Here is a 17,079-nt window from a genome sequence, read left to right on the forward strand (position 1 = left end):
GCCGGCTCATGAACCAGCACCGAGGTTCTGAGAGTCCTGAACAGACCTGGTCCAAGAACCAGAGCTACTGTGGTGGACCAGTGAGGTCATTAGACTGAAGAGGTTCAGACGGTGGTTTGATGTGACAGGTGGAACTCAGACGGACCCTCTGTTCCTGATGTGGACTTTAAAGAGGAGCTCTGGTCCAGATGTGAGTGGAACCTGCTCCACATGTTGATGCTAAGCTAACAGTTTGTAGCTAAGTGTTGCTCAGAGGGACCTTTGTCTCTTCACAGTGGACCGTCCAACAGTGTTTGGTTCTCCATGTAGGAAACAACATGTGTGTGTCCACCCTGAACCCCTCAGAGACACTGAGACATGTGGAGGAGTCCTGGACCACATCAGACTCTGTGACAGCACGTCACCAACTCTCCAACAGGAAGTACATTTAAACTACAACTCTTATTGATTTCACCTCCTGTTAATGATCACACATCTTTATTTAAATGATCTTCATTCATTCTAACGATCTTATCGACCAGTCAGATCTAAAATGGAGACGATGACACTGTGGCAACATTTTTTATCTCCACAGCAACCACCTGAATTAAAGACTTTTATTTTGAAAAACTCAACATTAAACAAACCTTAAAATGTGACCATCCAACAAAACACTTTATTCTGAAAAGACTCCATAAATACAGTATTGATTATTGATCGTATCGTCTGTGTGTTAAAGTCTGTGTCAGCAGCAGCCTGTCTCTACCTGGACACTGATGATGTCACATGATCTCTGCACTCTGATTGGCTGTTCAGTGTTTTAGAGTTCAGCTGCTACTGGAGTTTCTGTCAGTCGTCCTCAGAGTGAGACACAGACTCAGACAGGTCCAGGTCTACAGAGACTCAGACAGGTTCAGGTCTACAGAGACTCAGACAGGTTCAGGTCTACAGAGAGACTCAGACAGGTTCAGGTCTACAGAGACTCAGACAGGTCCAGGTCTACAGAGACTCAGACAGGTCCAGGTCTACACAGAGACTCAGACAGGTCCAGGTCTACAGAGACTCAGACAGGTCCAGGTCTACAGAGAGACTCAGACAGGTTCAGGTCTACAGAGACTCAGACAGGTCCAGGTCTACAGAGACTCAGACAGGTTCAGGTCTACAGAGAGACTCAGACAGGTTCAGGTCTACAGAGACTCAGACAGGTTCAGGTCTACAGAGAGACTCAGACAGGTCCAGGTCTACAGAGACTCAGACAGGTTCAGGTCTACAGAGACTCAGACAGGTTCAGGTCTACAGAGACTCAAACGGGTTCAGGTCTACAGAGACTCAGACGGGTTCAGGTCTACAGAGACTCAGACAGGTTCAGGTCTACAGAGAGACTCAGACAGGTCCAGGTCTACACAGACTCAGACAGGTTCAGGTCTACAGAGAGACTCAGACAGGTCCAGGTCTACAGAGACTCAGACGGGTCCAGGTCTACAGAGACTCAGACGGGTCCAGGTCTACAGAGACTCAGACGGGTCCAGGTCTACAGAGACTCAGACAGGTCCAGGTCTACAGAGAGACTCAGACAGGTTCAGGTCTACAGAGAGACTCAGACAGGTTCAGGTCTACAGAGACTCAGACAGGTTCAGGTTCAGGTCTACAGAGAGACTCAGACAGGTTCAGGTCTACAGAGACTCAGACAGGTTCAGGTCTACAGAGAGACTCAGACAGGTCCAGGTCTACAGAGACTCAGACGGGTCCAGGTCTACAGAGACTCAGACGGGTCCAGGTCTACAGAGACTCAGACTGCTCAAGGTCTACAGAGACTCAGACAGGTTCAGGTCTACAGAGACTCAGACAGGTTCAGGTCTACAGAGACTCAGACAGGTTCAGGTCTACAGAGACTCAGACAGGTTCAGGTCTACAGAGACTCAGACAGGTTCAGGTCTACAGAGAGCTGATGAAGATGATGAAGATGATGAAGATGATGGTGGTCCTGGTCCTCTCCTGTGTCCTCAGTGTCTCAGCTGACGGTAAGTTTCTGTCCTTTAGTTTCACATTTAAACCTCTGAAGGTTCAAACACAGGAAACACACTGTTTGTTTACTGACTCAACAACAAACAAACAAACAAACAAACAAACAGTCAGTGTGAACCCTGTGTCTCTGTTTTCAGGTCTACATGAGGACCTTCATATCACTGGCTGTTCAGACTCTGATGGAGAAATGATGTACGGTCTGGATGGTGAGGAGTGGTGGTACGCAGACTTCATCAACAAGAAGGGGGTGGAGCCTCAGCCCAGCTTCATTGATCACATCAGCCTTGTGGAAGGAACTTATGAACAGGCTGTGGCTAATCAACAGGTCTGCAGACAGAACCTGAAAGTGGAACTTGAAGCCATGAAGGACGTCCCACTGGAATTTGGTAAAGACAAACACATCTCACCTCCTGTCCTCTGTCCTCCTGTCCACTGTCCTCCTGTCCTCTGTCCTCCTGTCCTGTCCTCCTGTCCTCTGTCCTCCTGTCCCCTGTCCTCCTGTCCTCTGTCCTCCTGTCCCCTGTCCTCTGTCCTCCTGTCCTCTGTCCTCCTGTCCTCTGTCTCTCTGTCCTCCTGTCCTATGTCCTCTGTCCTCCTGTCCTCTGTCCTTCTGTCCTCTGTCCTCCTGTCCCCTGTCCTTCTGTCCTCTGTCCTTCTGTCCTCTGTCCTCCTGTCCTCTGTCTCTCTGTCCTCCTGTCCTATGTCCTCTGTCCTCCTGTCCACTGTTCTCTGTCCTCCTGTCTTCTGTCCTCCTGTCCTATGTCCTCCTGTCCTCCTGTCCTCTGTCTCTCTGTCCTCCTGTCCTATGTCCTCTGTCCTCCTGTCCACTGTCCTCCTGTCCTCTGTCTCTCTGTCTTCCTGTCCTCTGTCCTCTGTCCTCCTGTCTTCTGTCCTCCTTGTTAGGTCATCAGTTACAGTTAGCTGTTAGCCAAACTAGCGTGCTGTCCTTGTGTAAGACATCATGTTAGTGACAGTGGGCGGAGCCTATTGAACGTCACTGTCTACATGTTTGCATGTTGTTACTGGTGTCTTCCTCTGTAACAGTTAATGTCACTCACAGTAACGACTGTAGCTGCCATCAGCTCAAATCATTTGTTTGTTATCTTCACTTTGTTTCCACCATAGCTGCTCAGCTGTTCACAGTGTGTGTGTGTGTGTGTGTGTGTGTGTGTGTGTGTGTGTGTGTGTGTGTAGCAGTTCAGCCCCAGCACAGAACGCAGATGAGAGTCTGCGGGGTGATCATGAATTGAACCAAAATCTGTTAAAGTACCGACAAAAGCACGGATGGTGTCAGCACTATGCTCTTTGATCATTAAGCCCTGGGGCTAATTTAGTACCAGTAATGTCACCGCCACAACCAGGCCATAAACAAACTACACCACGGTCACATGACTTAACGTCAGCGCCACAACCAGGCCGTAAACAAACTACACCACGGTCACATGACTTAACGTCACCGCCACAACCAGGCCGTAAACAAACTACACCACGGTCACATGACTTAACGTCACCCCCACAACCAGGCCATAAACAAACTACACCACGGTCACATGACTTAATGTCACCGCCACAACCAGGCTGTAAACAAACTACACCCAGTCACATGACTTAACGTCACCACCACAACCAGGCCGTAAACAAACTACACCACGGTCACAGTCACCGCCACAACCAGGCCGTAAACAAACTACACCACGGTCACATGACTTAACGTCACCGCCACAACCAGGCCGTAAACAAACTACACCACGGTCACATGACTTAACGTCACAACCAGGCCGTAAACAAACTACACCACGGTCACATGACTTAACGTCACCGCCACAACCAGGCCGTAAACAAACTACACCACGGTCACATGACTTAACGTCACAACCAGGCCGTAAACAAACTACACCACGGTCACATGACTTAACGTCAGCGCCACAACCAGGCCGTAAACAAACTACACCACAGTCACATGACTTAACGTCAGCGCCACAACCAGGCCGTAAACAAACTACACCACGGTCACACGACTTAACGTCAGCGCCACAACCAGGCCGTAAACAGACTACACCACGGTCACATGACTTAACGCCACAACCACAACGGGGCTGTAAACAAACTACACCACGGTCACACGACTTAACGTCACAACCACAACCAGGCCATAAACAAACTACACCACGGTCACATGACTTAACGTCACCGCCACAACCAGGCTGTAAACAAACTACACCACGGTCACATGACTTAACGTCACCGCCACAACCAGGCCGTAAACAAACTACACCACAGTCACATGACTTAACGTCAGCGCCACAACCAGGCCGTAAACAAACTACACCACCGTCACATGACTTAACGTCACAGCCACAACCAGGCCGTAAACAAACTACACCATGGTCACATGACTTAACGTCAGCGCCACAACCAGGCCGTAAACAAACTACACCACAGTCACATGACTTAACGTCAGCGCCACAACCAGGCCGTAAACAAACTACACCACGGTCACAGGACTTAACGTCACAACCACAACCGGGCTGTAAACAAACTACACCACGGTCACACGACTTAACGTCACCGCCACAACCAGGCTGTAAACAAACTACACCACGGTCACATGACTTAACGTCACCGCCACAACCAGGCCGTAAACAAACTACACCATGGTCACATGACTTAACGTCACCGCCACAACCAGGCCGTAAACAAACTACACCACGGTCACATGACTTAACGTCACAACCACAACCGGGCTGTAAACAAACTACACCACGGTCACACGACTTAACGTCACAACCACAACCAGGCCATAAACAAACTACACCACGGTCACACGACTTAACGTCACCGCCACAACCAGGCCGTAAACAAACTACACCACGGTCACATGACTTAACGCGTCACAACCAGGCCGTAAACAAACTACACCACGGTCACATGAGTGTCAGTATTGTCAGAGTCACGTGACCTTTAGAGAGAATATATTTCTGGATCGTATTTAAGAGTAAGTGGAGTAATGAAGTAAACACAACAGCTAAGAAGGTTCTAAATGATCATTAACAGTATGAACACAGACTCACACACAGAATCACTCTGTCATTTCACAGTGATCCATATTTTCTGTGTCACCACACACTGCGCTACAATAATATGAACAGATCTGATCTGATGAGCTGTGCTGCTCTCAAACAGCTGACAGCGCAGATTGTACATTATACCGCCGGGTAATCCTCTGAAATAAGTTCACCTCAAAACAAAAGAGTGACGCTTTGACCTGCAGGATATTCTGATGTCTTTACTGTGGCTGCTCTCACCACCATTCACCCAAAAATACCCCTATTGAGACAGAAACTTTCGTCATTTAAAACTTTAATCACGTTATTTAATAAATGTAATTATGTGACAGCGGGCACATTGGAAAGTGTAAATGATAAGGTTTCTGTCTGATAAAACCTGGTGGAGACATGAATCCAAATAAATGACATGTTAATCTAAATCCTGCTGAGCTCCACTGGCGCAGGTTTCATTGAAGAGGCCCCACCTTCTGAGTGAAACTCAGAAGGATCCTTGACATTGGAACAGTCCTTCCGTGGGCCTATGACGTAGCATCCTCCAACTTCGGCCGCTTTGAGGATCCTTCCTGACTTTGAGAAACACCTCCTGAATGAGACGGGATCAGGCTGATCAGCCAGGGGGGTGGTGGGGGGTGGGGGGGGCATGTGACAGTGTGCACCTGGCAAGCACCAGCTATTCACCTGCTTTCTGCTCTGGCGCTCCATGCCTAGTGGCCTGGACTGAACCCAATGATGACCATGTGAGATACCCCAATTAAATATCTTTTTAGTGAACCTTTGATCAGACATCTTCACAAGTCTATTCCAAAGCCGAATCATTTCACATCTATGCCTAATGTTTGGAGGTTCCCATCCCATATCTCCACTAATAGCTAAACCTGAGGTAAGTTTATGAACTCCAAGAAAGGATCAAATAGCTCTATAATGCACAGTGTTATAACTTTTATATTCAAGGAACCCCCAAACACCAGAAGCATGATCTGACACAGGACATACACATGAATTGTAAAGCTGTGTGTGAGTATGAAATCCCAAAGTACCACAGTGCTTAACTTTGTTGATTACAGATCCCAATGCTTTACCCGCAGAATGAGCTACAACACTGACTGCTTCTTTAAGTGTCAAATGCTCATCCAGTGTCGAGCCAAGATATTTATATTGGTCGGTGTATGTCAGCACTACCGAACCAAGAGTGAAACCAACTGGGCTTCTCTCCACTAATTGTCTGAAATGCACTATTTGAGTTTTGTCTTGATTTACCACCAGTCTCCATTTCCAGCACCAATCAGCAACAATATTCAACATAATCTGCAGATCATGTTCCTGTTCTGCAAGCAACACTACATTGTCTGCATATAATAATACGCCCACAATCTGATCATCTACTTTGACTCCCAAATTTGGTGCTTTAATTTGAAGAGCTAGATCATTTATGTAAATGGAAAACAGTGTTGGAGACAAAACATCTCCTTGTTTCACATCAGAATGTTGTTGTGTACTCGCTGACGTGAGCACAGGCAATAGGTGCTTGATAAAGAGACTTAAGGGCATAATAAAACTTTCCATTGACACCAGAAGTTAACAACCTATAATTGAAGAAGTTCCCTGTTGACCCTTTTTAAAATCAATAAAACAAAGGGGTTGATGATTAAAATCACAATATCAGAGTTTAGATTTTATATGATGTATGGACCAGTGAGTTCGACAACTGGAGCTCAGTGGAATGTTTAAATGAGACTCAGAGGCAAAAGTTAAAGTGTAAGGTAATTGCCGGCTTTAGTTATGAAAACAGAAAAATTAAAATACTTTGATAGGATAAAAACAATAGAATTGATATTATACACATTAATATCACATGTAAAATGTCAAATTGGCCAAATAGCTGTCAAATATCTCGGGTGCACCTTGGTAACCTGAATTTTGCTTCTACCTCAGATTCAAGTTATCACAATCAAATTCCTGTATAACAGGGCTGTGTGTGAGGGTGTCTGCAGATACTGGACCTACCACACCGCAAAGTGTAGGAGGACCCGTCCAGTGACCACAGTTTGTCTGGGAATCTTTCTCTAGATCCAGGTGGGAAAGCTCACCATCAATTTCACTGGAAGGTCCAAACGAAGAAACAAACCAACAAAAAAAAACCTGACCTGTCAACAGACATCAGAGAAATCTCATGAGTGATCAATTGTTTCTACAGTCTGTATTGCTTATGGTTATCATGTAATCTGTGGCAACACAATCTGGAAATCCATCGGTAAAAAAAACACCAAAAAACTTTTTTTTCCTTCCTTTACCTCTGGGGGCACAGCCCGGAGTTTTTCGACTAACAGAAGTGCAGGGGCCTCGGCGATCGCTCACGCCCTTCACTTCCGGCGGTGCCCCCAGGGAATTGCCGTGTTGTTTACAAATACTTTGGGTAGAAAACCAGCAGAGTCTAGCTATATATCACATTTTCACATCACTATATCACGGTGTAGACTAATCTGATGTTTGTTAAGTCTATAAACACAATGACTGAACAAACATTTTCTGTGTGCACGCTTTGTAAATAATAACACATTATCGAGATTAGCGGGCTAATCATTAGCTGTTAACGTTAGCGGTGTCTATAATAACCATAGACTGTATAAAAATAAGATAATAACTCAATAAACGGTCTGTGAATAAAATATTTTTCCCAGCTGATTTCTTAGTTACAACATGATTGAGCTAGCAAAGCAGTTTTGTGTTGCTATGTGTGGTATTTACTCAGTTTTAGGAAATCACGATGTCCAGAGAGCATCAGTGGCTGCAGCTGACAGGGACAGCTAGCAAAGCTAACATCAGGACGTCATCTGTTTAAAGCCTCCCGTTGTCGGATACGACATGAAACTACTCCAGTTAGCTCAGTCATGTTGTAACTAAGACATCCGCTGGAGAAAAAAAATAAATTTCACGTTGATGAGACGGCGTTTTGGGTGAAGTGGTCGCTGTGGACGTGGAGCTAGCTGTTTCTGTAGGTACACATTTCCTGGGGACACCTGCACGTCTCGGCCGCGCCCTACAATGTAAATTGTAGAATCTGTTTGTTTTTTTTTAACTTAATTTTTATTTCAGTTTCACATATAATCATACATACAGAGTCATATTCATTATATCTGCTGTTTTCTCAAAACAAACTTTCAATATACAGTAGTACTAACATAATGACAATTGGGACACAACAAAAGCACCCACGACTGTAATAGTAGAAAACATTGAAAAGATAATTGAATAAATAAAAATAAATAAAATGGGAGAAAAAAAAAGATAATAATAAATAAAATTGAATAAATAAATATAAAGTATCAGATTAATGACATAGATTCAATTTGAAATGTATACAGGCATTCCTCATTATCATAGTATGCCCATGACAGCGCTCCACCTTTTAGTAAATATGTCTTTTTGAAGTCTAAGGGAGTAGGTTATTTTTTCCATCTGATGTATTTCCTTTATTTTCTCAATCCACATATTGTGTGTTGGAGGGTTAGGCTTTAGCCACCTAACTGTGATGCATTTAATTGCTGTTGTCAGTAGTATTTGTAGAAGATATTTTTTGGCTCTTCCTTTGATGGCTTTTGGTAGTAGACCCAATAGAGCCACTGTAGGGTCCATTGTGATGTTACTTCCAAATACTTCTTTAAGCGTTCCAAACACAATGTTTATAATTTTGAGCATAACCAAAATATGTGGGTTTGGTTGCCAATGTGTGGGCCACAATTTCTACAGCATTTATTTGAGTGTGTTGTGCCAAATTTGGCCACAATTTCAGGTGTCATGATTACCTTCCATTTAAATTCCCTCCACACATTTGAATTAGTTACCAGATGTGCTTCAGTACATATTTCTTTCCACATATCCAGTGATATAGTTGAATTAGTCTCAATTTCCCATCTCTTTTTAACTTTTATTGTATTATTCGAATTCATATCTAGAAATATTTGATAACAATAGCTTATTAATTTCTTATCCCAATTTCTTGTTTGTACTTTTATTAATAGTTCTTCAATTAATGTAGGCTTAACAACTTTGTCCCATTCTTCATGTCTTAATAGGAAATCCCTTAACTGTAAATACCTGAAAAAATCCGTATTTGGTAGCTTAAATTCCTCCGATAACTGTGCAAATGATTTAAAGTTGCCAGAATCATGGAGTTGATGGAGGTTGGTGAGTCCATACTTTGACCATTTTCTGAACCCTGAATCCATTTTGGAAGGCATAAAACCATTTATATATACAATATTTGTGAGTGCTGAAATTGTTTTAGGCAGGCCAAAGTTAAGTTTCATTGTCTTCCATATTTTTAGTGTGATTTTGGTCCATTCCCCCATATCTGTTTCACTTGGGTGGGCTCCTAGGAATGGCAGGGCTTGTAAAGGTCTCTCACATAAACCCTTCTCAATGTTGAGCCAGCATGTATATGACAGGTCCTGAATCCATATTGTTGATGGTCTTAATTGCGCAGCCCAAAAGTAATATCTCAAATTTGGAAGTTTGAGCCCCCCTTTTGCTTTGGTTAGCTGTAGTATTTTTAATCTAATTCTTGGCCGTTTTCTTTGCCAGATAAATGTTGAGATTAGCTTGTCTAATTTGTCAAATGAGATTTTTGGGATGTCTATAGGTAGCATTTGAAACAGATATAGTAATTTAGGTAACACATTCATGCGAACACTTTCAATGCGGCCTAATAGAGATAAGGGTAATATTATCCATCGGTCCAGGTCCTTGCTAATGTTTTGGATTAGACTTTTGTAATTAAGGTCACAGTTTTTCTAATGAAGGTGGTATATGGATACCTAGATATTTAATGCCATCTATTGGCCATTTAAACCCACTCTGCAATTTAATTGTATCTGAGATTTTGCCTCCTATATCCATGGCCATTGTTTTATCCACGTTTATCTTGTAGCCCGAGAAGTATCCGTACCTAAGGATGAGGTCCTTTAAGTATGGAATTGTTGTTGCAGGTTTTGTGAGGTACAGTAATACGTCATCTGCATACGATGAGATTTTATGCTGTTCCCCATTTATTGTAAACCCCTTTATGTTGTTGTCATCCCTAATCAACTGTGCTAGTGGTTCAATACTGATATCAAATAATAAGGGAGACAGTGAGCAGCCTTGTTTACAGCCACGTTCTAAGGTGAAGCGGTCGGAAAGAAACCCATTCACCTTTACTGCGGATTGTGGATTTGAATATAATGTTTGTATCTACTTGATGAAGTTCGGACCAAATTGGAAGCATTTTAGAGTTTGTATTAGGTATTGCCGTAGAATCTGTTTTGAGAGATTAGTAGCAACATGAATTCTTAACTAAAATAATGTGTACAATACTGCACATACTTGTCAGGTTTTTTTTCCATATGCCCTTTAACAGTGCATGGTATTAACTTGAATATTTTAATTTTATATTACAATATTTTACACAAGTGCAAATAATGCTTTTTAACCTTGTAAATAAATCTTAGCAGCTATACATGAAATATGTTTACAATACAATCATGAACTCATTTCAGTGCAAGATAAAATGAAATCCTCCTCGGCGGGGCACAGACACAAAATGGCGCTAATGCCCAGTAAATCTACAGGGTTTCTAAATGAACAAGTGAACCAGTAAGAACAAAGTAACTTAAATTAACTTTCACTGTAGATTGAATGAAATACACTTTGTGGATTATTACCTTGCTCCTAGAAGCAGTCATTGATGAAACTCACGGAGTTTCTCCACACACAGACACGACGAGAGCTGAGCACTGGCTTCTAGCTAGCGCCAGCAGATGAGCTAAAGGCTAACAAGCGAACTCTTTGCTGACTGCTGACAGTTTTGTCACCTTCAGTAGACTCTGTTTTGGGTATATCTCCTGGCTTTCTTTCGTTTTTTCTCTTAGTTAATACACTTTTCTCTGCTCATCTCAAATGTGACGCTCTCGGTCTCTCTGTGTACACGTATACTCAAACACACATATCGCACACCCAAACAGCCAGGTGGGCGGGACTAACTAACGTCCACCTTTTTTCTGATTAGCAGAACTAACCCATCACTCAATCCATGTGGCATTTAGGGGATGGAAAATGCATGGGAAATAATTATATTGGATAAAACTATCCTTTGACACTCTTATTATTATTAAACTGTGGTTAATAATGTCTGTCTTTTCCCTTATCTCCCATTTATTAATATAGTCCCATATATTATGTGGGTTACATTATTCTCCTTGATTCTTGCTCGTGTGATGGAAGTGACTACATATGTATGGTTGATGCATGCTCTATCTTTTCTAAATCCATTTTGTTCATCTAGAAGCAAACCAGTCCTCTCAAGGTGCTCTACAAGTCTGCAATTTAAAAGTGAAGAGTACAATTTATATACACAGCTAATGAGACTTATAGCCCTTGTGGTGGCAAAACTACTATTTAATAAACAGTTTAAAGAAAAGTCTTCACACATCAGCTGTCTTTCTTGAGTTTAATAAGCATTCATGAATGGAGACACTCACACATACAACCGCATGAACAGTCAGTCAGTCAGAGTGCCTAGCAAGTCTTCTCGCCCTGCTATCTTTATAGTTCCCATAACACATGCACATCAACAGTCAAAATATGTGGCGCCTTGACATTCCTAAAACACAACATCTCTTGAGACTAACAAGGACACTTGTTGTCCTCCCTGCCTCATAATCTTGGTGTCTGAGCCTCCCTGGCTCGTGACCTTGGTGTCTCTCACTGCTGTCACAGTAGGGGTTAAATGAGCAACACACATCATTAGGCTAGAAGTTCAGTTTCATCAAAACAAGAAACCTTATGCAACACATTATAGATTAAATATGTTTAAATACCAGAATTTTCCATCACACCCTATAGCTGAGTGGTAACCTGGGATCATTTTTCATCATGAAGATTTAGGGATAGGTTTAATAACACTCTTGTGCCACTGTGTAGGAATAATGCCGTTATCAAAGCTAGACTGAAATAACTCAAATAGTACATTAAACATCGTTGGTGACTTTAGTACTTCATAGGAAATTTCATCAACTCCTGCAGTTTTTTTCAGTTTACATTTATCTATGACATGTTTTACCTCTTCAACAGAAAGATTTGCATTCAGGAACACATTATAATTATTTCCTTCATCATTCATTACAGTTTCATAGTTTTTTTCAAACAGGTGATTCCCTCCAAGAAAGAATTATTGAATGAATTGTCACAGCTAGAAAACAGATCTGCAAAATCTTTTTCCCATTTTTGTAAGACAACGTCCAAGACAGAGCTACATTCACCATTCTCTAGTTTTACTTCCACGGGTATTTCCCTTCATTTTCTGGGACCTCATCTATTAATTTCATTCCAAAACTGTTGAGGATTATGAGTTTGTATATGATCAATATGCAGTGAGAGACCTCTGTTAAATTTTGTTTCACAGTTCGTAACTTTTATCAAATTCAGTTTGCTGTTTCTTAAATTCTTCAGACCTTTCCTCAAATTATGATTTTTACATCTTAAAAATATTTTCTCTGCTGTTCTTAAACTATCCCACAGAGTCTGCAAATCCTGATCCCTGCTGATAAAAAATACCACATACAATTTGTCTTTTTTTACCCTCTCTTTGATTATGTGTCTCCCAGTGGTGCCAAATAAACTATTTACTGATTAACTTCCTCTGTATAATGACATTAACCATTAAAAACAAACATTTATTGCAGAAGGTATGATACGTCATGTATGTATGTGTGTTTCACATGTGCACATTAAATAGTTTGTGGACGATGTGATGGATGACTCAGCTGACATTCTCTGTCTGTAAACAACCTGGATGCTGCCTGATAAACACCTGACGTTGCACCAAGAAACATTTTTTAGGAACTTTTAAATTTCAGTGTGGAAAAAACTTTATTTTTCATTGAGTGAAGAAGGTTATATGAAACTAGTTGTCTGCAACACCAACCCTGACATTAGAATTACTCCTGTGTAGATCTGTTCTTTCAACCCTTCTTGGTTCCTACCCTTGTGTTCCCCTTCAAAAAAGTCACATCCATGACCCTTCAAGTGGACAAAAATGTGTATTTTCTATAAAGTGTCCAACAAAAGGTCACAGCGGGGTGAGTTTTGTCAAGGGGGGGTTTTGTCAATCCATTATTTGAACCTGTAACACATTTTTATCCTATCCATGACCCTTCAAGTGGACAAAAATGTCCACCTGTCATTTAGCCATTTGTATTGTTGCTGGAATGAAAATGCATTACAGGGTCAAATAATGGATTTTCATGCTGAAAGTTGGGATTTTGAAATTTCACCCAGAATGACACCCCCATGCAAAAAATCACTCCCCTGTGACCTTTTGTTGGACACTTTCTAGAAAATGGACATTTTTGTCCACTTGAAGGGTCATGGATAGGATAAAAAATGTATTACAGGGTGAAATAATGGATTTTTGTGCTGAAAGTTCAGATTTTGAAATTTCACCCAGAATGACACCCCATGCAAAAAACCAACCCCCTGTGACCTTTAATCTGTCTGTGACGGAGTTTTGAATTTTGGAAATGGACAAAAATGTCCAGGGGTCACACGAGGGTTAACTATCCAAATAAATGTCTGGAGATACCACAGTTAACTTTCACTGATAATACTTGTTCTCACTTTACCGTCCTCTGGAACAAGAGTTGATGCAAGACATTAATCTGAGCTGTGTCTCTGTTCAGATCCTCCGTCCAGTCCCATCGTCTACTCCAGAGACGACGTGGAGCTGGGAGAGAACAACATCCTCATCTGTCATGTGACTGGTTTCTATCCTGCTCCTGTAACGTTCTACTGGACGAAGAACAACAAGAACGTCACTGAAGGAACCAGCGTCAACGTTCCCTTCCCCAACAAGGACGGTTCCTTCAACCAGTTCTCCAGACTGGAGTTTGTCCCACAGCTGGGAGACATCTACAGCTGTTCAGTGGGACATCAGGCCCTGGACCAACCACTGACCAGAATCTGGGGTGAGACAACTTTATTGATACAAACACATCTGTCTCCAAATGTTTCTGTGTCCTCTGTCTCCAGATGTTTCTGTGTCGACTGTCTCCAGATGTTTCTGTGTCTTCTGTCTCCAGATGTTTCTGTGTCTTCTGTCTCCAGATGTTTCTGTGTCCTCTGTCTCCAGATGTTTCTGTGTCTTCTGTCTCCAGATGTTTCTGTGTCCTCTGTCTCCAGATGTTTCTGTGTCTTCTGTCTCCAGATGTTTCTGTGTCCTCTGTCTCCAGATGTTTCTGTGTCCTCTGTCTCCAGATGTTTCTGTGTCCTCTGTCTCCAGATGTTTCTGTGTCCTCTGTCTCCAGATGTTTCTGTGTCTTCTGTCTCCAGATGTTTCTGTGTCCTCTGTCTCCAGATGTTTCTGTGTCCTCTGTCTCCAGATGTTTCTGTGTTCTCTGTCTCCAGATGTTTCTGTGTCCTCTGTCTCCAAATGTTTCTGTGTTCTCTGTCTCCAGATGTTTCTGTATGTTCTGTCTCCTGTCTCCAAATGTCTCTGTGTCTTCTGTCTCCAGATGTTTCTGTGTCCTCTGTCTCCAGATGTTTCTGTGTCCTCTGTCTCCAGATGGTTCTGTGTTCTCTGTCTCCAGATGGTTCTGTGTCCTCTGTCTCCAGATGTTTCTGTGTTCTCTGTCTCCAGATGTTTCTGTATGTTCTGTCTCCTGTCTCCAAATGTCTCTGTGTCTTCTGTCTCCAGATGTTTCTGTATGTTCTGTCTTCTGTCTCCAAATGTCTCTGTGTCTTCTGTCTCCAGATGTTTCTGTGTTCTCTGTCTCCAGATGTTTCTGTGTCTTCTGTCTCCAGATGTTTCTGTGTCCTCTGTCTCCAGATGTTTCTGTGTCCTCTGTCTCCAGATGGTTCTGTGTTCTCTGTCTCCAGATGGTTCTGTGTCCTCTGTCTCCAGATGTTTCTGTGTTCTCTGTCTCCAGATGTTTCTGTATGTTCTGTCTCCTGTCTCCAAATGTCTCTGTGTCTTCTGTCTCCAGATGTTTCTGTATGTTCTGTCTTCTGTCTCCAGATGTTTCTGTGTCTTCTGTCTCCAGATGTTTCTGTGTCCTCTGTCTCCAGATGTTTCTGTGTCTTCTGTCTCCAGATGTTTCTGTGTCCTCTGTCTCCAGATGTTTCTGTGTCCTCTGTCTCCAGATGTTTCTGTCTTCTGTCTCCAGATGTTTCTGTATGTTCTGTCTCCTGTCTCCAGATGTTTCTGTGTCTTCTGTCTCCAGATGTTTCTGTGTCCTCTGTCTCCAGATGTTTCTATATTTCCTGTCTCCAGATGTTTCTGTCTTCTGTCTCCAGATGTTTCTGTGTCCTCTGTCTACAGATGTTTCTGTCTCCAGATGTTTCTCTGTCTTCTGTCTCCAGATGTTTCTGTGTCCTCTGTCCCCAGATGTTTCTGTGTCCTCTGTCTCCAGATGTTTCTCTGTCTCCAGATGTGGAGGTGAAGCTTCATGTCTCTGTCTTTTCTGTCTCCAGATGTGTCTGTCTCCAGATGTTTCTGTCTCCAGATGTCTTCTGTCTCCAGATGTGGAGGTGGAGCTTCATGTCTGTCTTTTCTGTCTCCAGATGTGGAGGTGAAGCTTCATGTCTCTGTCTTTTCTGTCTCCAGATGTGGAGAAGACTCAGCCCAGTGTTGGACCTGCAGTTTTCTGTGGAGTGGGTCTGACTGTCGGTCTGCTCGGTGTGGCTGCTGGAACCTTCTTCCTCATCAAAGGGAACGAGTGCAGCTGATTGGTCGGGGCTGATGATGTCACCAGAGGGGCTGTCTGTGAGGATCAGGTTTACTGAGTTATGGTGTCACTTGCCTGAGTCACACCTGGAATCACATCACACCTGAAACATGTGTTGGGATCCCTGGTTGTGGTGTTTCTCAGACAAGTGTCCAGATAACTGTGTGTTGGCTGCATTGTGTTGGTCAGGCTGCAGAGACAGTGCAGCCACATTCAGCTCGACTCAGTGAACGTGCTTCATAGCAGCAGGCCTCTGGTGTTCAACATGTGTTCTCTGCTGGATATTGATCAGTACTGATCAAACTGAATGAGTGGTCACATACTTTGATTAACTAACTGCTGCAGCTTATCCGTCTGTTTTGTCTGCAGAGCTTTCACTGATTTACACTGTCAAACTGTACAATGATATGTTTTATGATTCAGATTGGGTTCACCTGTGAAATAATCTCTTAATGTTCTTGTTTCTACATCTGTGGGTGAAAAACAGCTTTTATGTCACACATGCATGAGAAAACTCTGATGTGTAAATGAATGATTGTATGAATTAACATTAATAAAGGAATGAACTCAGAGCTGTTTGACAGATGTTTGTCCTGATGTTGATTGTTTCGTTTGTTAGAGCGATGTATCATTGATAACAGCCAGGGCTGTTTCAAGACATTTTGGGGCCCCAGGCAAGAGGCACCTTGGAGGGATACCACAGCAAAAATGAGGCAGATGTGCCTTTTGTCATTTATAAAAGATAAATCACTTTTCTATAAAACATCAATGATATTTCAATGGAATAAATTACTTATTGACTTATTCATACTTCAAAAACAGCATCAATCAGTGATTAACATAGGGGGGATCAAAATAAAATAAATAAATAAAATAAGAATCAGGGCGGCACGGTGGTGTGGTGGTTAGCACTCTCGCCTCACAGCAAGAGGGTTGCCGGTTCGATCCCGGGCGTGGGAGCCCTTCTGTGCGGAGTTTGCATGTTCTCCACGTGTCAGCGTGGGTTCTCTCCGGGCACTCCGGCTTCCTCCCACAGTCCAAAGACATGCAGGTTAATTGGTAACTCTAAATTGTCCATAGGTGTGAATGTGAGTGTGAATGGTTGTTTGTCTCTATGTGTCAGTCCTGTGATAGTCTGGTGACCTGTCCAGGGTGAACCCTGCCTCTCACCCAGTGTCAGCTGGGATAGGCTCCAGCCCCCCCGCGACCCTCAAGAGGATGAAGCGGTTAGAAGATGAATGAATGAATGA

The 17,079-nt window shown here is 42.8% G+C and overlaps 1 protein-coding gene across 2 annotated transcripts; it reads left to right on the forward strand.

Annotated features, from left to right (window-relative positions):
- The first annotated feature begins 1,686 nt into the window (after nt 1-1,686).
- Nucleotides 1,687-16,401, forward strand: LOC125883617 (mamu class II histocompatibility antigen, DR alpha chain-like). Of its 2 annotated transcripts, XM_049568047.1 has the most exons (5): nt 1,687-1,704; nt 1,887-2,000; nt 2,142-2,390; nt 13,787-14,071; nt 15,709-16,401. In XM_049568047.1, exons 2-5 carry the CDS (start codon nt 1,928-1,930, stop codon nt 15,828-15,830), a joined length of 729 nt encoding a protein of 242 aa, XP_049424004.1. In that variant the 5' UTR covers nt 1,687-1,704; nt 1,887-1,927; the 3' UTR covers nt 15,831-16,401. The 2 variants fall into 2 exon arrangements, with proteins under 2 accessions (XP_049424004.1, XP_049424003.1); XM_049568046.1 differs by lacking the exon at nt 1,687-1,704 and having other exon boundaries at nt 1,846-2,000.
- Nucleotides 16,402-17,079: the final 678 nt, after the last annotated feature.

Source organism: Epinephelus fuscoguttatus, linkage group LG23, assembly GCF_011397635.1.
Source record: "Epinephelus fuscoguttatus linkage group LG23, E.fuscoguttatus.final_Chr_v1".
In the NCBI taxonomy this organism is placed as follows: domain Eukaryota; kingdom Metazoa; phylum Chordata; class Actinopteri; order Perciformes; family Serranidae; genus Epinephelus; species Epinephelus fuscoguttatus.